This window comes from Bos mutus, chromosome 14 (assembly GCF_027580195.1).
Source record: "Bos mutus isolate GX-2022 chromosome 14, NWIPB_WYAK_1.1, whole genome shotgun sequence".
In the NCBI taxonomy this organism is placed as follows: domain Eukaryota; kingdom Metazoa; phylum Chordata; class Mammalia; order Artiodactyla; family Bovidae; genus Bos; species Bos mutus.
Window position 1 is genome coordinate 71,495,981 of NC_091630.1, and position 16,704 is coordinate 71,512,684.

Genomic DNA, 16,704 nt, shown 5'->3' on the forward strand with positions numbered 1-16,704 from the left:
TGGCAAGTATGGTTTGCATTTGGGCCACCACACTAGCCTCCGATCAGGTCTCTTCCCTGTCTCCAGCACCGCTCCCCTCCCTACCCCTCCCCTGGCTGCTGCCTTCCTTCTGGTAAACCTCCTTGGCCCCTTTGTCTAAAGAAATCTCTGGAAGCTCTAGGAGACCACTAGGCAGGACATCAAGGGTCGAATCCACTTTTCTTAGACTTCGTCAGTGCTCACCACCCCCACTTCCAGTTCTGTTTTCCGGATAAGCTGCAGCCCTTCAGAACCACGGCCACTGACATATACCGAGATCCGAGTCCTGCACATGGGGTGCGGGGGGCTGAGGGGAGGCCGGGGTAGAGTGACGTCATCAGGTCGTCAAAACTAGAGCCGGGGAGCCGGCAGGGTCGGTCCACACAGCCTGCTGCCCAGGCCTGGAGGGCAGGGGAAGAGGGTCACAGGCCTGGGGTGTGGGGAGACAGGGAGGGAGACATGCTGGAGGGGAGCAGCTGGGAGCTGGCCTGCATCTGGTTTGGGGTGCCCAGCAGAAAGAATCGTGTAATAATAGCGATGCGAGAACTAGGATTTCTGAAAGACTTTCTTATGAAGAATATGCTGTCCAGATTAATCCACAAATCACCTCTTGTAGCCCAGTCACGTGCTCATACAGGTGACAAACCGGAGGGTTACAGCGTTCAGGACACTCCCCGGGGGCTACCCCGCCTGCTGGCCGGAGAGCAGAGCCCAGCAGAGACACTCCCCGGGGCTACCCCAGCCTGCTGGCCGGAGAGCAGAGCCCAGCAGAGACACTCCCCGGGGCTACCCCGCCTGCTGGCCGGAGAGCAGAGCCCAGCAGAGACACTCCCCGGGGGCTACCCCGCCTGCTGGCCGGAAAGCAGAGCCCAGCAGAGGAGGCTCGCAGCCATCGGGACCCCACTGTGGGGACTGGTTGGCATCTGCCGGGCACCCGTGAGCCTTCCTGGACAGGGTGTGAGGGGAGAAGGCTGGGCTCCACGGGCACAGGGCTGCATCCCCCTGCCTCCCAGAGTGCCTTCCCTCCATCCTCTGCGGCCATGTGTGCGCCGCCGAGGGAGCCCCAGGTTCCTCTTCTGTAGGATTTGGACGCTGACAGCGATAACGTTTATCAGCAGGCTGGTTGTGAGAATTAGAGAGAGGTGATTGTTGAGAACCCCGCAGACAGCCTGCCCTCAGGAAGGTCTCAGTGGTGAGGAGACCCCCCCCCGCCAGGCCCTGCCTGACCCCTCCTTCCGTGTTCCCCAGCTTAGGGAAGGGCAGGCACACACCCTGTAGAAGGCCGGATATCTGCATCCCGACGCAGAAGGATTCCTGGTCCACAGACACCAATTGCGCATGGTCTTGAAGGTTCAGCTCCACTTAACAGGGGCATTTTTATCAAAGGGAGCTTTTATTTCCCCGGAGGCTAATTGAAGACTGTTGGCCTTCAGCAAACGCAGTGAATTTCATTTACCTTTGAGACTGGCGGGGTACCAGGGTCCTCGCACCGCGCTCTGATGGCTGTAGCTGTCTGATCCATCTGTAACCGTTCCACAGAAGCTATTTCAGGGCTCTCTACCTGCTGGTTCTCGTGCTTCTGATTAGCTTGATGAGGGAAACTGCCGTGGTCTGTCTTAAATCCAGATGTCAAAACACTTCCATGGGTTTCTCCCGAGTTCTTTCTTCAGCAGCATGCCAGGGGAAAGTCTGCCAGAGATGGGTCTGTTTCCCTCTTGCTCTTCGCCTCCCTAGAGGTGGGGCTGGGCCTGCGAGCTCTGCACCGCTGTTGGCCAAGTGGGTTTCGACCACCCCCCGCCTCTGCCGCAGCCTGCACGCCTTGTCCGACCCGCGTGAGGGCCCGGGGAAGCCTGCCTTCTCCCTTCGGGCTCTTGGACGGAGGCCCTGGGCTTTTGCTTCCAGGCAGCATCCCTGCCAGGTTTCACCTGGGCGGGAGGTGCAGCGCCTCCCCTGCGGATGCTCTGCGCACACAGGGGGCCCCTGGCCGCCAGCCCCACCGCTCTGCCTCAGTTTCCCCATCCGCTCTGTGAAGGCAGTGAGGCCGCTGGAAGGGTGGCGTGTGTGCCAAGAGCAGGCTCTCAGTAAAGTTCTCCCTCTGGGGCTTCCTTCTCCTTTGTCTCCTCTGGTGTTTAAAACAATGTCCCTCTCTTCTTAAAACACACTTCTGATCTCGCTTTCCGCATGGGTCCACCTGCCCAGCAGAGCAGGGGATGTCCCCCGTGAGCCTCCGTGGGATGGCTCTGCTTACCCCTCCAGCCGCATCCCTGGAGCAGCCGGCCCGGTGTCCCCCCTGGAGCAGCCAGCCCAGTGTCCAGGGTGCGGAGTTGGGAGGGTTCACGCTCTACCACATCACGCCCTGTGCCACGTGTGACAGTCTGAGGACCCAGGAAGCTCCCTCCTCACCTCCGCTTGACTCCCAGCCTGAGCAGCCTCAGGGACGTGGGCAGCGCTGGGCGCCCCCTCTCTAGGCCACGCTGCACCGAGGTCCTCGGGTCCTAACCCTTGGCACACTCACCGCAGCCCTCCCAGCCCATCTCCCCCTGGTCTACTCTCCCCCAGGATCCTGCAGCTCCCGGGGAGGGGCCCTGCTTCAGGTTCACCTGCCTCCCTGCATGCCGAGCAGGGCGTGGGTCCCACAACGTGCTGGCTGCTCTCTGAGCACCATTGTCCCGGTGTGGCTGGTCCCACATCTGCCCTGGGTCTGACCCGGGCAGCACCCCGCTGAACCCCAAGGCTGCCCTCAGCATGTTCTGTCCTTGCACCCCGGGTGGAGCTGCGGGGTAAGGCGACGAGGGGGCAACGGCGAGCATCCCGTCAGCGCGGGTCCCTTGGGCACAGACGCTGACCCGCAGCGGCCGTGCAGGACCCTGACGTGGTCGGGATGACGGGGCTGCCGACCAGGACCCCGCTGGTGCCCTTGCCCTTAGGTTTAGGTGCGTCCTCTGCACGGGTGATGGGAGAGAAGCGGGCACCCGACGGGGACGCTGCTGCTTCAGCAGTCCCTCCCTGGCCAGCACGTCACTCCGGAGGACTCAGAGGAGCCCGAGAGGGTGTCATGCGCCTGCTTTTCACTTAAGGCTGTGTGGTGGCCATGGCCCGGCTGAGCCCACAGAGGCTGCCGCCCTAATTCAGCTCCCCGGGGTTTTCCCAGCCCATGTGGGCTGGGCACGGGCTGTGGGGAGAAGTCAGGACTTGCAAGCAGCTCGTTTCCTTTTCCAGTTGGCAGCGGGCAGGCACAAACCCTGAGGGTGCCCTGCGGCCGGGTCCTCACTGGGGTTAACGTGTGTCCCCTCCCAGGAAGCCCCAGGCTCCTCTCACAGCTTCCCAGGGTGGGGGCTCCCAGTGGGTGACCCGTCACAGGCACCCCTGGTGCAGAAGGCAGAGGTGGGCAAAACCAGGCCTTTCAGACTTCTGGGAAAGCGTCTGATTGGTCTTTTGATCTCAGTATAGACCTCCCCAGAGTTGTCAGGAGCGTTGGAGGAAACCCCAAGCTCACCCTTAGAGACCCAGAGGTCCAGGGGACTGCTGACATGGCTCCTGGCGCTCACCAGAGAGGGGGCCTTGCCTGGGGCGAGCTCGTGCCAAGCCAGGGGCACGGTGGGCTCTGTGAGCAGGGCAGTGCAGGGAGCGAAGAGAGGGGGTACGGGAAGCTGGGCCAGCACTGGGGGGCCTCTGGGAGCGGGGGGCCGTGAAGGACGCGGGCTGAGGACGCAGTGGCTTGCTTGCACATTGGTCTTGGGGGAACGTTCTCTGTGATCGCAGGAGAGTGAAAAGAATAAATAAAATACCAGTGCCTAGCATTTATCTTACATTTTAGTTTTCGTAAAGTGTCTCTATAAACGCTTTCCTGTTTGGACCTCAATCCATTCTAGCAACATTTTTTTAACCACCCCCCAGAGTAATTGCTATAATTTTGAGCATTAATGATATGCCAAGTGGTCCGTGTTCCCCACAATCCTGACTGACCCCAGCCTCACGTGCTCATTTCACACGTGAAGAAGCGGAGGCCTGGAGACACCGGTCTAACCTGCCTCTGGCCGCCAAGCTCCCAGGTGACCAAGGTGGGCTTAGAATCCAGCTCTGGGCGGCTGCAGAGCCTCAGCTCCTTCGTCCACACAGTCTTCTGTCCTGGAGGAGGCTCTTCAGTCAGTGACCCGCCCTGGGCCCCACGTCCCGTCAAGAGCAGAGTTAGGCTTGAATTCCCCGCCTGCTGGGGAGTTCATCCCTCCCCTTCCCGCTGCATGGCAGGGATCCGGCGGGCCAGCCAGCCCTGCTTAGATGGAAGGCTCCTCCTGGAGAAGGCCCAGCAGAGAGAAATCAATTAAAGGCGACCCCGGGAGGCAGGGATCCAGGCCTCACTCTGCTTCCCGCGGGTTGTGGGGGGCAGCCGGCAGCTCGATGGCATTAAGAGTAAATCTCACTTTATTAAGCGCTGTCTTCTGAGCGGAGGACACTACTTACAGGCCCCCAAGTAGTCGTTCATCTGCAGAAATGCAAGGAAAGGGGGTTGTGCTTCCACCGAAACGTTGGCTGAGACGGAAGGAGGTGCTGCTGACACATGAGGCTGGTGTCTCTGGACATGAGACGTGTCACTTCGTTTGTGGTCCTCTAATACAGGATAAACACATATCAGTTTTACGCAGGAGGTGTCGGGTTCACGGAAGGACTCGGAGGCTGCGTGTCTGGCTGTGGTGGAAGCAGCCATGGGCTAGAGGGGGCTCAGTGGAGTCCGGCTGCCCTCAGGGAGGAGGTGGACAGGGCGCTGGGGATATCAGGGCGTGGTGACAGAGGGAGGTATCCCAGCCAGCCTGGAAGGTGGGTGGGAGGCAGAGAGACTGGGTCTTGGGGGTGCCTTGGAGTCAGGGTTCCCTGGAGGAAGTTGTGAGAACTGGCCAGGGCAGCCTTTGAGCCTTTTGAGGGCCCTGGGAGAGCAGGTCCTCGTGGGTAAGAGGTCTGTTCTCCCTCAGCTCACCCCTCTGGAAGGCAGGTGCCGGGCCCTGGGGTCCCCTCGTGGATGGCCAGGGAGCACGGGCACAGGGGGAGTGTGACGGGCGCCACGCGGGCCTCTGGTCCTGTCCTCCTGCAGAACTGGCTGGCCCCTTGCCCGCGATCACACCATGCGGTCACTCTTTGGAGAAGCTGTCTCCGTAGCAAGAGGCCGTGGCTGCCTGGCAGCCCCTCGAGCCCCCACCCTGGCCTTGGCTGAACTCACAGAAAGCCCATCAAGAGGTGGGTGGGCCCTTAACCACCTCCAGCTCGCAGGTGAGGAACTGGAGACCCAGACAAACGGAGCACCCGAGACAGAGTGAAGGGGGCTGGGACCTGTCAGACGCTGGCGTCGGCTCAGCCTTCCCCCTATGAGTGGACCCCCGCCTGGGTGGGGGCCCCTGGGCGCCCGCCGTGTCTGAGCTTCCCCGACCCTGTCCAGTGCCTGGCACTTAGCTACATCTGCCAGGTGTGTGCCTGGAGCTTGTGGGGCAGGGACGCCTCTACGGACCCCCATCTCCATGCTCGCCTGCTGCGGGACCCCCAGGCCGGGTTAGGAGTCCTCTGCCCTGTCAGCTGTCCCTGTGGCCTTGGGCAGGTGGTGGGTATGAGGATGGCGGGAGACGGTGACGGTGAGGCACGTGCCGGGTGCCCGTGGGTGCTGCCAGTCTCACGTTTGGCGTGATCCCCGATGGCGCTTTGATTCTTATAATACAGTGTATCTTCTCTTCAATTAAAAATGATAACAAGGAAGCTTTCTTTGAAAACATAACTGGTCTACGAGGCTTAACGAGAAAATGATCGTCTTGGGTGTGAGCCAGGAGTCAGGTTGATGCCATTTTCCTGTCTGCCCCAAGTTCTTCTCATTGAGGATGAATGACTCCGGAAGGCCAGCCTCCTCCCTTCCACTTGGCTAGTACTTCATTATAAACCAGAGACTAGGCTGGTGTTCTGCATAGTCAAACAGACTCCCGAAGGATGCACTACATAAATTTAGAATACCGTCTTATAACTATCAATTATCTCCCAATGAAAGTTCAATTTAATTATACATGGATAGTCCTTCTAAATCCGACTCCTTGATTTGTATTTAAATGTCATCATTATGACTTCCCTGGCGAGGTTATCAGCTGTTCAAAGGCTGAATCATATGATATGGTATTTTTTTAAAAAAAACCACCACTTTTTTTATAGACTCTTCAGAAATCACAGCACCTTTTTTTAGTGCCAACTCTTAACTATTATTGTCACATTTGGCCATAAAATTAAACATGAAAATTGGCATTCCATAGTAGTATTAGTTTTATTTCCCTCCGACTCGGCAAAGATGAACAGACTCAAATAGCGGTGGGGACTGTCTGGAGCGGAGGCTGCAGAATGCACTGGGGTGCTGGGCCAGTATCAGAACCGCATTCAGGTCTGAAGCTCTTGCGTGAGCGGCTCGGGTCACTTCTTAACTGCCTGGCCCCTCAGCCTCCCTGCCTCCACGTATGGGATGCTGCGTGTGCCCGGGCCTGGCTTCCAGCCCCTTCCTGGAGGACATGAAGAACGGTGGTGAGGCTCAGGGCCGTGCCCAACGTCCAGGTCGACAGAGATGTAGAGTAGTCTTCGGGTCCTAGAGTTGCCATCCTGGTTCCAGGATTCTAGGCTAGGTGCCCCCTAGGCGAGTCACTCAACTTCTGGTACCTCGATTCCATCATCTGTGCAGAAGGAGGGTGCTGCCTTTGAGACATTCGCTGCATGGTGTGCCCTGGGGCTGCTGGAGGGGGAGCGATGTTGTAAATTTGGGGAGTGGGGTGGCCTGTGGCTGGCGGGCTCTGCAGTCACCAGGTCTGTGTCTTCCACCAGCTCTGAAAACCAGAGGAGCAAAGATCATTTCCTTTTAGGTCCTTGGCCTAAGCAAGGGAGAGCCAGAGAAAGCAAAAATCAGGGCGGCTCCGTCTAAGCACAGGCTCCCAGTGGGGCTGCCAGCTCTGTGCCTTTGGGCAGGTGGCTTTCGCTCACAGAGCTTCATCGCATCTGTGAAAGGAAGCATATCACAGCATCCTTAGGCTGCCGTCATAAAAAGATGAATACGTATTGAAAACACCTAGCCCAGGCTGGGCACGTGGTAAGCGTTTGTTGCATTTCATTTTTCCTCTTCTCCTCTTTTGTGGGCACACCTGGCTGTGCATTTCTTAAGGGTGGTGGTGGGTGATGTAATGTGATGCTTAGGCTCAGTCCGAAATTGTTTGAAAGAGCCCACCCCTCCTGCCCCACTGGCCCAGGCAGTCACAAATATAATCCCAGTGGTCAGTATGCATTCTGATCTATTCTGATCGCAAGTCTTCTGAGAGCGGGCCTCTCTTTCCACTTTGCATTTGGCCAGAAGAGAGCCGGGTGTCGGGACGTGTCCACACCCACCTGCCAGGTAACAGTTACTGGTTCCTTTTGAGTTACCAGATGAGGAGACTGAGTTTGGCCCCTTTAGTGAAACTTAGGATGTATTCTGACCTTTGGTTTGAAGAGAGCACTAGTTTGCTTCAGGCCACCTTGGAAGTGAGGGGGTAGGAAGCAGTTCTACTCGGTAGGCATTTGAGGCGCTCCAGCTATACCCACAGGGGAGAAAGAGACGACTGGGCAATTCCTGAAGAAGTGTTCAGCCTCAGGAGTAGTTCAGACCTGCAGACTGAAACATCAGCGAAGCAGCAGCTTGCCTCTTACTGGCATAGATTTGAAACTCGATCATCATCAGTATCGGCCAGGATGCAGAGAGGGCCGCCCCCATCCCGCCCCCGGCTCTGTTGAGGGCACGTGCTCGGGGAGAACCTCCTTGAGAAGGGACTTGTTCCCTGCCTCTGGGCCTAAAAGGCTTTCATACCCCCACATCAGTTAATTCCACCTCTAGAGGTGTACTCTCACAGATAGCCGTAAATGCAGCGAGGAAATTTAAGCAGAAAGATGGTGGTTATGTCTTTTTTTTTCACCAATATTTTTTTTAAAGAATGCAAAATACCTGAAAAGTATGAAAAATAGGGGAGCTGGTAAAATTATGATACAGCCGTGTGATAGAATCTTCTGCAGACTGATCTTCAACAGTGTGGAGTTGTTCATCTCATATTAACAGAATAAAGCGAGCCTTAAAATTGTGTGTATATGTATGTGTGTATGCATATATTTAACACTTTTATGACTTACACATACACTTATGTAATGATTTGTTACATTAAAATAGGAACACTTAGGGAAAAAAGACTATAGAATCCATATATCAATCATAAGGGTATAAGATTCTGAGTACTTTTCCTTTTGCATGCTATTCTCTGTTTTCTAGCTTTTTGCAGTAAGCGTATCTACTTTTGTAATCAGAAAAGAATGGTAAAAGGGTAATTTTTTGAACGTGGTCCTTGCCCTGAAGTGCACTGTTTCTGTGCTTACGCTGAAGTGCCCCTAACTCTGGCGGCCAACCCTTAATCGTCACGCTCTCGGCCAAATGCTGCACATTGACCGTAATTCTTTCCAAGCGCTCGAGGCCTCTTCCTTAGGTTTACTTTGCTGTTTATACGCCCTGAATACCAGCTCCTGCTTGTTAAAGACAGAAATCGCCAAAGGCCCATTAGTGCCTGCTGGAGTTCAGGCGAATATTTCGGCCACTGCACAGACTATGAATTAAAAGAAAATGCCTGCTGTTATCTGTTGACTGGCAGTCATCTTGAGGGCCTGACACGAAGGAGCCGCCCTTTCTCCCCTTCTCTCTACATCCCTTCATGTAGCACATTTTTGTTGAGTACCTACTCTGTGCCTGACTTTGTGCTAACAGGTAGGATTTCAAACATCAGTGAGACCCAGCCAGCTCCCGGCTGTGTGCATGTCAGGACCATGGGCAAGGGAGGGGGGGGCAGCAGGCGGTTAGAGCCTGACCGCCTCCTACGGACCAGGCACTGTCTCACCAGGAGACACAGCTGAACGTGGATGCAGGTATGGGGCAGGCAGCAGTGGCCTGGGTATTGCTGTTCAGTCGCTCAGTCATGTCTGACTCTGTCACTCCATGGACTGCAGCACAACAGGCTTCCCGTCCTTCACTGTCTTCCAGAGTTTGCTCACTCATGTCCATTGAGTCGATGATGCCATCCAACCATCTCATCCTCTGCAGCCCCTTCTCCTGCTGTCAGTCTTGCAGAGCATCAGGGTCTTTTCCAGTGAGTCAGCTCTTCGCATCAGGTGGCCAAAGTATTGGAGCTTTAGGTTCAGCATCAGTGCTTCCAATGCACATTCAGGGTTGACTTCCTTTAGGGTATTAGGGAGGATCTTAATTCACTGTTCATTTCTTCTTTGAACTGGTTCCTGCAGTGTGTCAGGCAGGCACAACTCTGGGCCCGGGAACACTGCTAAATAAGACAAGAGCATCTCTGCCCTCAGGGAGCCGAATTCTGATAGGATTGATAGACAGCTCACAAATCCAGAAGTAAATATTTGCAGCTCGTGGTACATGGTGTAGCAGAAATAGATTGAATACCGCCCTGGAGAAGGTGAGGGCGGGTGAGAGAGAAAGCTGCTGTGGAGAGGTGATCTAGGAAGGCCTTTCTGAAGGTCTGATCTAAAGGATGAAAGACTCCAGCCGTGCCACGGGTCAGGTGAAGAGCATTCCCACATGGGGAGCTGTGGCACAGAGGCTGAGTCACGGGATGGAAATTGCCCTAGGGTTAAGAGTGTGGGCACCCAGGGTGTGAGACTTGGCAGAAACTTGAAGGTGGGGGGGATCCTGGGCGCAGGGGCTGCAAGTGGGCAGGTGGGGTGCCGTGTGGCTGGTGGGGCGCAGCATGTGGCTGGCTGGGTGCGGCATGTGTGAACAAGCCAGTCTGGCGGAGGATGAAGTTTGAGGTGACAGGCAGGGCTCTGTGTTGAGTCTGCAGTTCCCACTGGGCTCTGGGTCCTCAGGGCTGAGTAATTGCCAGCCTGCTCTGCAATTCTCCCTTTGGTTCCTGTCCGCTTTATCCTGTTCCAGAATCCAGATTTCTTTCTGGGATTGGACTCTCTGACTCTGTCTTTCGTGCTAAACTGTGTTGAACCAGCTCTGAAGCCAATGCTACCCTGGGAATCAATTATTTCATTTTCTTGGAGCGACTCCGTTATGAATTACTAACGATAACGATTCATTCTCCTGTTTCACGCTGGCATGTGCTGATTCCCGAGAGCCCGCAGAAGAAATTGCCGTCCTGATTCACCCTCTGCTGTGTTTCCCCTTCTCTTAGAATGGCCATTCAAGTGGACAAGTTCAACTTTGAGAGTTTCCCAGAATCCCCTGCGGATAAGGGGCAGTTTGCAAATTCCAAACATCTGGAGGAGGAGAGGCAGGAAGCCCGAGGCCTGGAGATCAACAGCAAGCTGGACATCCACTGGACCATCATATCCTTTTCCCAGACCCGAGGAGCCCAGAGGGGTCAGCTAGTGAGTGCTGGGCACAGGTAACTCAGGAGTGGCCTGGCAGGGAGATCTGGACAGAGAGCAGACATTTTCTCACCTCTCACCGTGTCCAGGGCCCCAGGAGGGAAGATGAGGAAGGGCCTGCTTGGGGCGGGGGCTGCTCTTGGCTTGGGTTGCCTGTTTCTTGTCAGCATTCAGATCTGTGATAGTGACAAGTACTAACGGCTACCTGCCATGGCTGGGCTGGAGGGCTTCCACTCACTGATGGTCGAATACAGGATGCGGTTGTCAGGGAAACTGAAATTGGGTTGAACAGCTTAGCCAGGCGTAGAGATGCCATTTTGAAAAACCTGGGATGGGAGCAGTTTAGGAGGCTGTGTTACAAAGGTCAGTTTCATAAAACAGCTGGCCCTGCCCTGAGCTTCAGAGCAATGCCTGGCTCATGGTTGACACCCAGTTGGATGAGTGGGAATCTGGAGGAACCCCAGGTTCCCTAGGTTCTGTGTTTCTTCAGCAGTCTTCACCGAGTGCCTGCTTTGGGTCAGGTGTACGGTGAGCCACCTGAGAGGTGGAGATGCAGAGATGAGGCCTCACGTGGTTGCGTGGTCTTGAAAGGGGTGGAAGTGCTCTGAGGATTAGATGCACGGCAAATCCCATGGACAGAGGAGCCTGCTGTGCTGCGGTACGTGGGATGGCAAGAGTTGGACACGACGTAGGGACTCAACAGCAACAACAGGGACAGAGCATTGGGCCAAGTGCTTCATCAGAGGAGCTGCTGGGGGCAGCGCAGTCAGGGAAGGCTTCATAGAGGAGGTGACGTTAGCGTGGACTTTTTAAAGATAAGTAGAAGCTTGTCAAGGGGAAAAGGGTGGAAAGTGCCCTGCAGTGCTCAGGATGCGAGAGGATGGTTCTCCTAGAGCGTCTTCCCAGGAAGAGGCAACTCTGAGGGGACTGTCTGTTATTTATCGGTATCTCATTCACATGCTGATTCTGTGGAAATGGGTTGGCTGCAGCCTGTCATGTGGTCTCGGATCATTCCAGACCATCTTCCTGGTTTCTGGAAACATCCTCGGGCTGCAGGAGGCACGGTTTCCAGGACGGAGGCCACTTCCTTCACGCCAGCTCACGTGAATTTGAGCTTGGGAGACCAGACCTCTGTCTCCAAAGAGCTTGTGAAAAAGCACTGCAGATGGATGGCTTGGGAACCAGACGCTAAAAATAGAGCGTCCAGGGACTCATGGAGGGAACCGGGTGCACGTCGTGGGGTTAGGCGTTTGTCTCCTGTGGAGAGAGAAGTAAAACAGCCGGGACCACAGCGTTGCCCTTCCTGAGGTGCCCTGCATCTCAGCAGAGTCGGGGTCAGTCAGCTGGCATGTTTGAGTGAGCAGGGCCAACTCAGCCTGAGTCCAGCCAAGGACCTGCTTGGGCGGGGTGGCCAGAGCAGTGCTCACCTGCCCACCAGGGGGCCCTGAAAGCGCTCCTGACCCCTTGAGGGGATGGAGGCGCAGGGAGGAAGGAGGCGGTCAGCGGTCAGCTCTTGTGTCTGCGTCCTGACGCTGGAGCCAGGAGAGGCCCCCCTGTGTTGTGGAGGCTCCACGCCTCCTGTGTGGGGTCCTCGTGGGGTCCCCATGTGAGCAGGGGGGCCCTGCTCCTTCTCAGAGCCTTAGCTTTCCCCAGGAGCTGCTGCAGAGCCTGGCCCACTGGGCTGTGGGTGATCCAGTCTGCACCCGGGGAGGAGGGCGCAGTGTGCTTGGGGGACCCAGAGGGAAGGGGGTCTCATCACGGAACCCACAGAGACTGGGCCTTGCTGGGAGCAAGGACATACAGCAGCACCTGTGAGCGTGGCTTCCTGGGTGCTGACCCGGGGGCCCACCTGGTCCTGGATGCCCACCCCCCAGCTCCCAGGGCACGTCTCACCCGTCTTGCTGATGCAGCTGCCTCCGCATTCCTGCGGAGAAACAAGGGGAGCTGGTACTAAACCGTCAGCCCCACTCTAGCCTGTGGCCCTTGCCTCCTAGTAGGATTATGGTGACCATCAAAACACTCACATTGTTTTATTGAAAACGTACTGAAATGTTTTGGGGTTTCTCTCCTTTCAGCCTTGATTCTTTAAAGAAGCTGACTTCCCTATTTTGCGTTTTGATTAATAATTCATGCAAGCAAATCCTTATTGGATGCCCACCAGGTGCCAGGCACATCCGTCTCCTAGCTTTACTGATTGGAAGCCCGTCCCCACAGGGGATTCGAGTGACGAGAATTAACACTGTGGACATCTCTTCCCTCTGCGCTCCCCTCCTGTCTGGTAATGACATCTGGCATGGGACGAAGAGCAGACTTTCGCTATTGTAAACCTAAATCCAAGCAGATGGGAAGACCAAAGATGGAATTGCCTAATTATTTCATTATGCATTTTGATATTTTCTCAATATTTAGACTTCATAAAAAAGTCGAGCCTAATTTGACACCCATCCACGGTGATAAAAATGGCCCGTATGTAAGCCTGTACGGCTGGATAGACGCGTTTTAAAGGAAACTGGCTCTCGCGGTAGGTGTGTGCACACCTGTCTAGAGAATACCTGCTATACCCAGAAGAGCCCAGGGGACTCTGGGAGCTCGCTCTCTGCACGCGGCTCACCGTCTGTGTGCCTTGTTTCTGCGCCTGGGGGCGGGCAGACGCAGAGGTGGGCGCTCAAGGCGCAGCCCTCGTGGGGTAAGACGGAGCTTTCCTGTGGTGGGACTGACCTGCCTCGGTGTTCCAGACCCGCCGTGCACCGTGGACCCGAGTTGCCCCCTGCGGCAGGTTGTACAGAGCGCAGGCTGGAGCAGCGGGTCGCCCGGGCGGTGCTGAGGTGCTGGCCTGCCTGCCGGCCTTTCTCCTGCTCCCCTACTCCCCTCCCCGCCCCCAAAGGCAAAGGTCGAGCTCTGGGGCCGCCTCCTCTGTGTCCTGCCCCCAGCAGCCTGGGCGCCTGGGCTCCCGAAGAGAGACGGGGTAGGGGGTGGAGAGTAGGCGTTGTCCGTCCCACCCAGGAAACCGCAGCCCTGCTTCCTCTGACCGCACCCTTGCTTTGTGAAACACGCAGGGCAGGCGTCAGTGCTGATTTTTTTTTTTTAATTTTTGTTGAAGTCTAGTTGATCTATAATGTCACATTTAATCTCTGTAGATTAATCTCTCAATCACTTTGCTGTAGAGCAAAGTGACTCAGGTATATCCATATATACATTTTTTCTTGTATCTTTGGCATTCTGGTTTATCCCAGGACACCACATACAGTTCCCTGTGGTGAACAGGAGGACCTTCTTGTTCATCCATTCTCTCTGTGTGATAGTTTGCATCTTCCAGCCCCAAACTCCATCCCTCCCCCCGACCCACCCCGGGTGCTGCAGGTCCAGGCAGGCTTTCCCACATGGAGCCTGGAGCTTGCTAACTGGCCAAGAGCCAGCACGGCTCAAGGGTCCCCGCAGGCTGCCTGGGGCGTCGTCGGGAGACCGCCCTCTGCAGGGACAGGGTGGCCTCATGCGGAGCAGGGGGTGGGGGGCAGTCGGCCATCGGGGCCGTGAGCACCAGGAGCTTCTCGGTGTTTTCAGCCCTGAAGCTCCCTGGTTCAGCGGTTCACGCGCTGGCCCTGGGCCCGGGCAAGTGAGCTAACATTGAATACTGCTCTTTTAGATTTATGATCCCGCTCTCTCTTCTGAAACCCTGTGTATCATTTCCATTATTACCCGCGCTGTGCAAACCACCACGTGCGTGGCTCCCGTGTGTCGAGTTTCTTGGTGTGTGGTCCACGGGGCTGGGGAAGGGACACTGGGCAGCGGGGCAGACGCTGACCAGCGGGCACTGTCGCCCAGCTCGCCTGCCCCCTCCCCCGGGCCTCCGTGTAGCCTCTCTGCTCCCCTTTCCTCCTCATCTGGTGACGGTGGTGATGGCAGCCCAGGGCGGACATGTGCTCTGGGGCGCTGCTGGGATCAGTCCTAACCATTATATCCGCCCTTCTGATCCCCTGGGAAAGTGAAAGCGTTGGTTGCTCAGTCATGTCCGATTTCTCTGTGACCCCGTGGACTGTAGCCCACTAGCCTCCTCTGTCCATGGATTCTCCAGGCAAGAATATTCGAGTGGGTTGCCATTTCCTCCTCTAGGGGATCTTCTTCATCCAGGGCTTGAACCCGGGTCTCCCGCGTTGCAGCCAGACCTGATCCCTACCTGGTGCTGGACAGGATACTAGCATTTTTCTTACAACCTACAAGCTGGGTAGTACCTACCCCTTTTAAAAAATAGATACTTATTCTGGAAGTTGAATAACTCTCCTGACATGTGTCCCGGAGCTGGATGGCCAGGATCCGAGACCTCACGTTCTTTCCTGTTGCCTGAGGTCAGCCTGAAGTGACGGCCCACCCTCGAGGCACAGCCGTGCTTCCTGACCCTGGAAGGTGTCAGCACAGCTGAGCCCCCGCTTCCCGCTCTCCTCGGGGCCCGGCCCCAGGTGAGGCTCCTCCCAGACGGAGGGCGCTGGGCTGGGCCTCCCCAACGGCCGGCTCCTGGCGTCCCTGCCTTCATGTCTGCGGGGGTGCCTGAATGGGGTCAGGTCCCCCAGAATGTCTAGTTTGAGAGCTTTGGAAGCTGACTGTATCTTCCTTCACTCTCCATGTGGCATTCGGAGGAGGAGAGACAAGCGTCACGCAGGTGCAGGTGGGGGTCACCCTTTATGATTGGCCTCCCATGTCCACTCTTCTCCGGGACCCTCTCTGCCGCCTCTCCCATCAAGCTCCAGCTGGAACTGCCCCCCTCTGGGCCCCTGAAACCCTCAGTGCTCAACTCCTGTTTGGGATAGTGCTTCCAGAGCACAGGAAAGTTTCTCCTCCCAAGACTGTCTCCCAGGCCCGGCTGTGCTGTTCTTGAGGTCAGGTCCTGTCAGCAGCTGTCCCCTGATGACCTCCGCCTGCTGGGGTTTGTGCCAAGTGCTGGGACACTGCGGTGAGCAAGAACTCAGCCTGGAGTGGACTCTGCCTGATGGAGCCCGGGCGTGTGCTCCCTGCCCACCCCAGTGCCATGTGTAATCCTTAGCACTGAGGGATGGAAACCATTTGGTGAATGGATGGTTTCTGTTTCATTGATGGAGCTGAACAGCCACCAGCTTGCTTGCATGACGCCGAGTGCTGTGAACGTAGGAAGGGAGTTTGCAGCCAGTGTGACTCGTCTAGCTGAAGCCTGGCTCCCTTTCCAGGGGCAGCGCTGCACAGACAGTCTGCAAGGGAGGCAGCTGCGGGAGGCGCTTGGGGTGAGCTCGGTGTCAGCACCCCTTCTCATTTTCCTGTTTTTGTTGCAAACCTCCCTTCGGAGAGCATTTCAGGGTTGGTGAGATGCCTACTGACCTAGCAGAATCCAAGCCCGGGTAGGTTTTCTGACAAGACCTGGGTGCCCGCTCCGCTGATCCCCACGAGGCTGGTGGCCTGGACCATCTGGGCTGGGTCTCTGCCAGGTGGGCTGATAAGCACGTGTCTTCCGTCTTCTGTCTAGAGGTTATTTGTAACCATCTGGCTGCTTGAGGGTGAGGCAGAGGCTTAAGGAGCCCAGTGGCAAACTGGGCTTTAGGTGCCTAAGAATCAGTAGCAGGCGAGGGGCTGGAATGCCTCTGTGGGATTCTCAGGGTACGTAGGCTTAAGTAATGGGAAGCAGAGGTGTATGGAGCAGGGTCGTGCGCCCAGAGGGGCTGTCTTCTCGGGGCTGGCCCCAGGCCATGCCGCTGACGGTGGCCATGTTTGGTCACCCTCTATAAATCCCAGAAGTGGCTTTGACATTTGTCATCAGTTTTTACTAGTCCGTCCTAAAGGAAATTAACCCTGAATATTCATTGCAAGGACTGATGTTGAAGCTCCAATACTTTGGCCATCTGATGTGAAGAGCCAACTCATTGGAAAAGACCCTGATGCTGGGAATGGTTGAAGACAGAAGGGGACGACAGAGGATGAGATGGTTGGATGGCATCACTGACTCAGTGGACATGAATTTGAGCAAACTCCAGGAGATAGTGGAGGAGAGAGGATTCTGGTGTGTCGCAGTCCATGGGGTCGAAGAGTCAGACATGACGTAGCGACTGAACAACAACAGTCACACCCCTGTACGGCTCGAAGCACAACGTCTTCAGTGTAGTCGGTCATCACCAGGACAGGTGACCTGGCACACAGCCATCCTCAGCTTCTCAATTTCCAATACAGTGTTCCCACCAGTGAGGAAAACCTGTCAATACGTGAGCCCTCCTTACTTTAAAGACAGAGGCAGATGAGACTTGCCTGGTGGTCCAG

The 16,704-nt window shown here is 56.2% G+C and overlaps 1 protein-coding gene across 5 annotated transcripts in view; it reads left to right on the forward strand.

Moving 5' to 3' along the window:
- Positions 1 to 16,704, forward strand: part of TRAPPC9 (trafficking protein particle complex subunit 9) — a 386,772-nt gene that overhangs the window by 274,735 nt on the left and 95,333 nt on the right. For all 5 annotated transcript variants that reach the window (XM_070382719.1, XM_070382718.1, XM_070382722.1 and 2 more), the window contains one exon: positions 10,236 to 10,388. In XM_070382719.1, the coding sequence (XP_070238820.1) occupies positions 10,236 to 10,388 (153 nt within the window). The remainder of the gene's footprint in view (positions 1 to 10,235; positions 10,389 to 16,704) is intronic.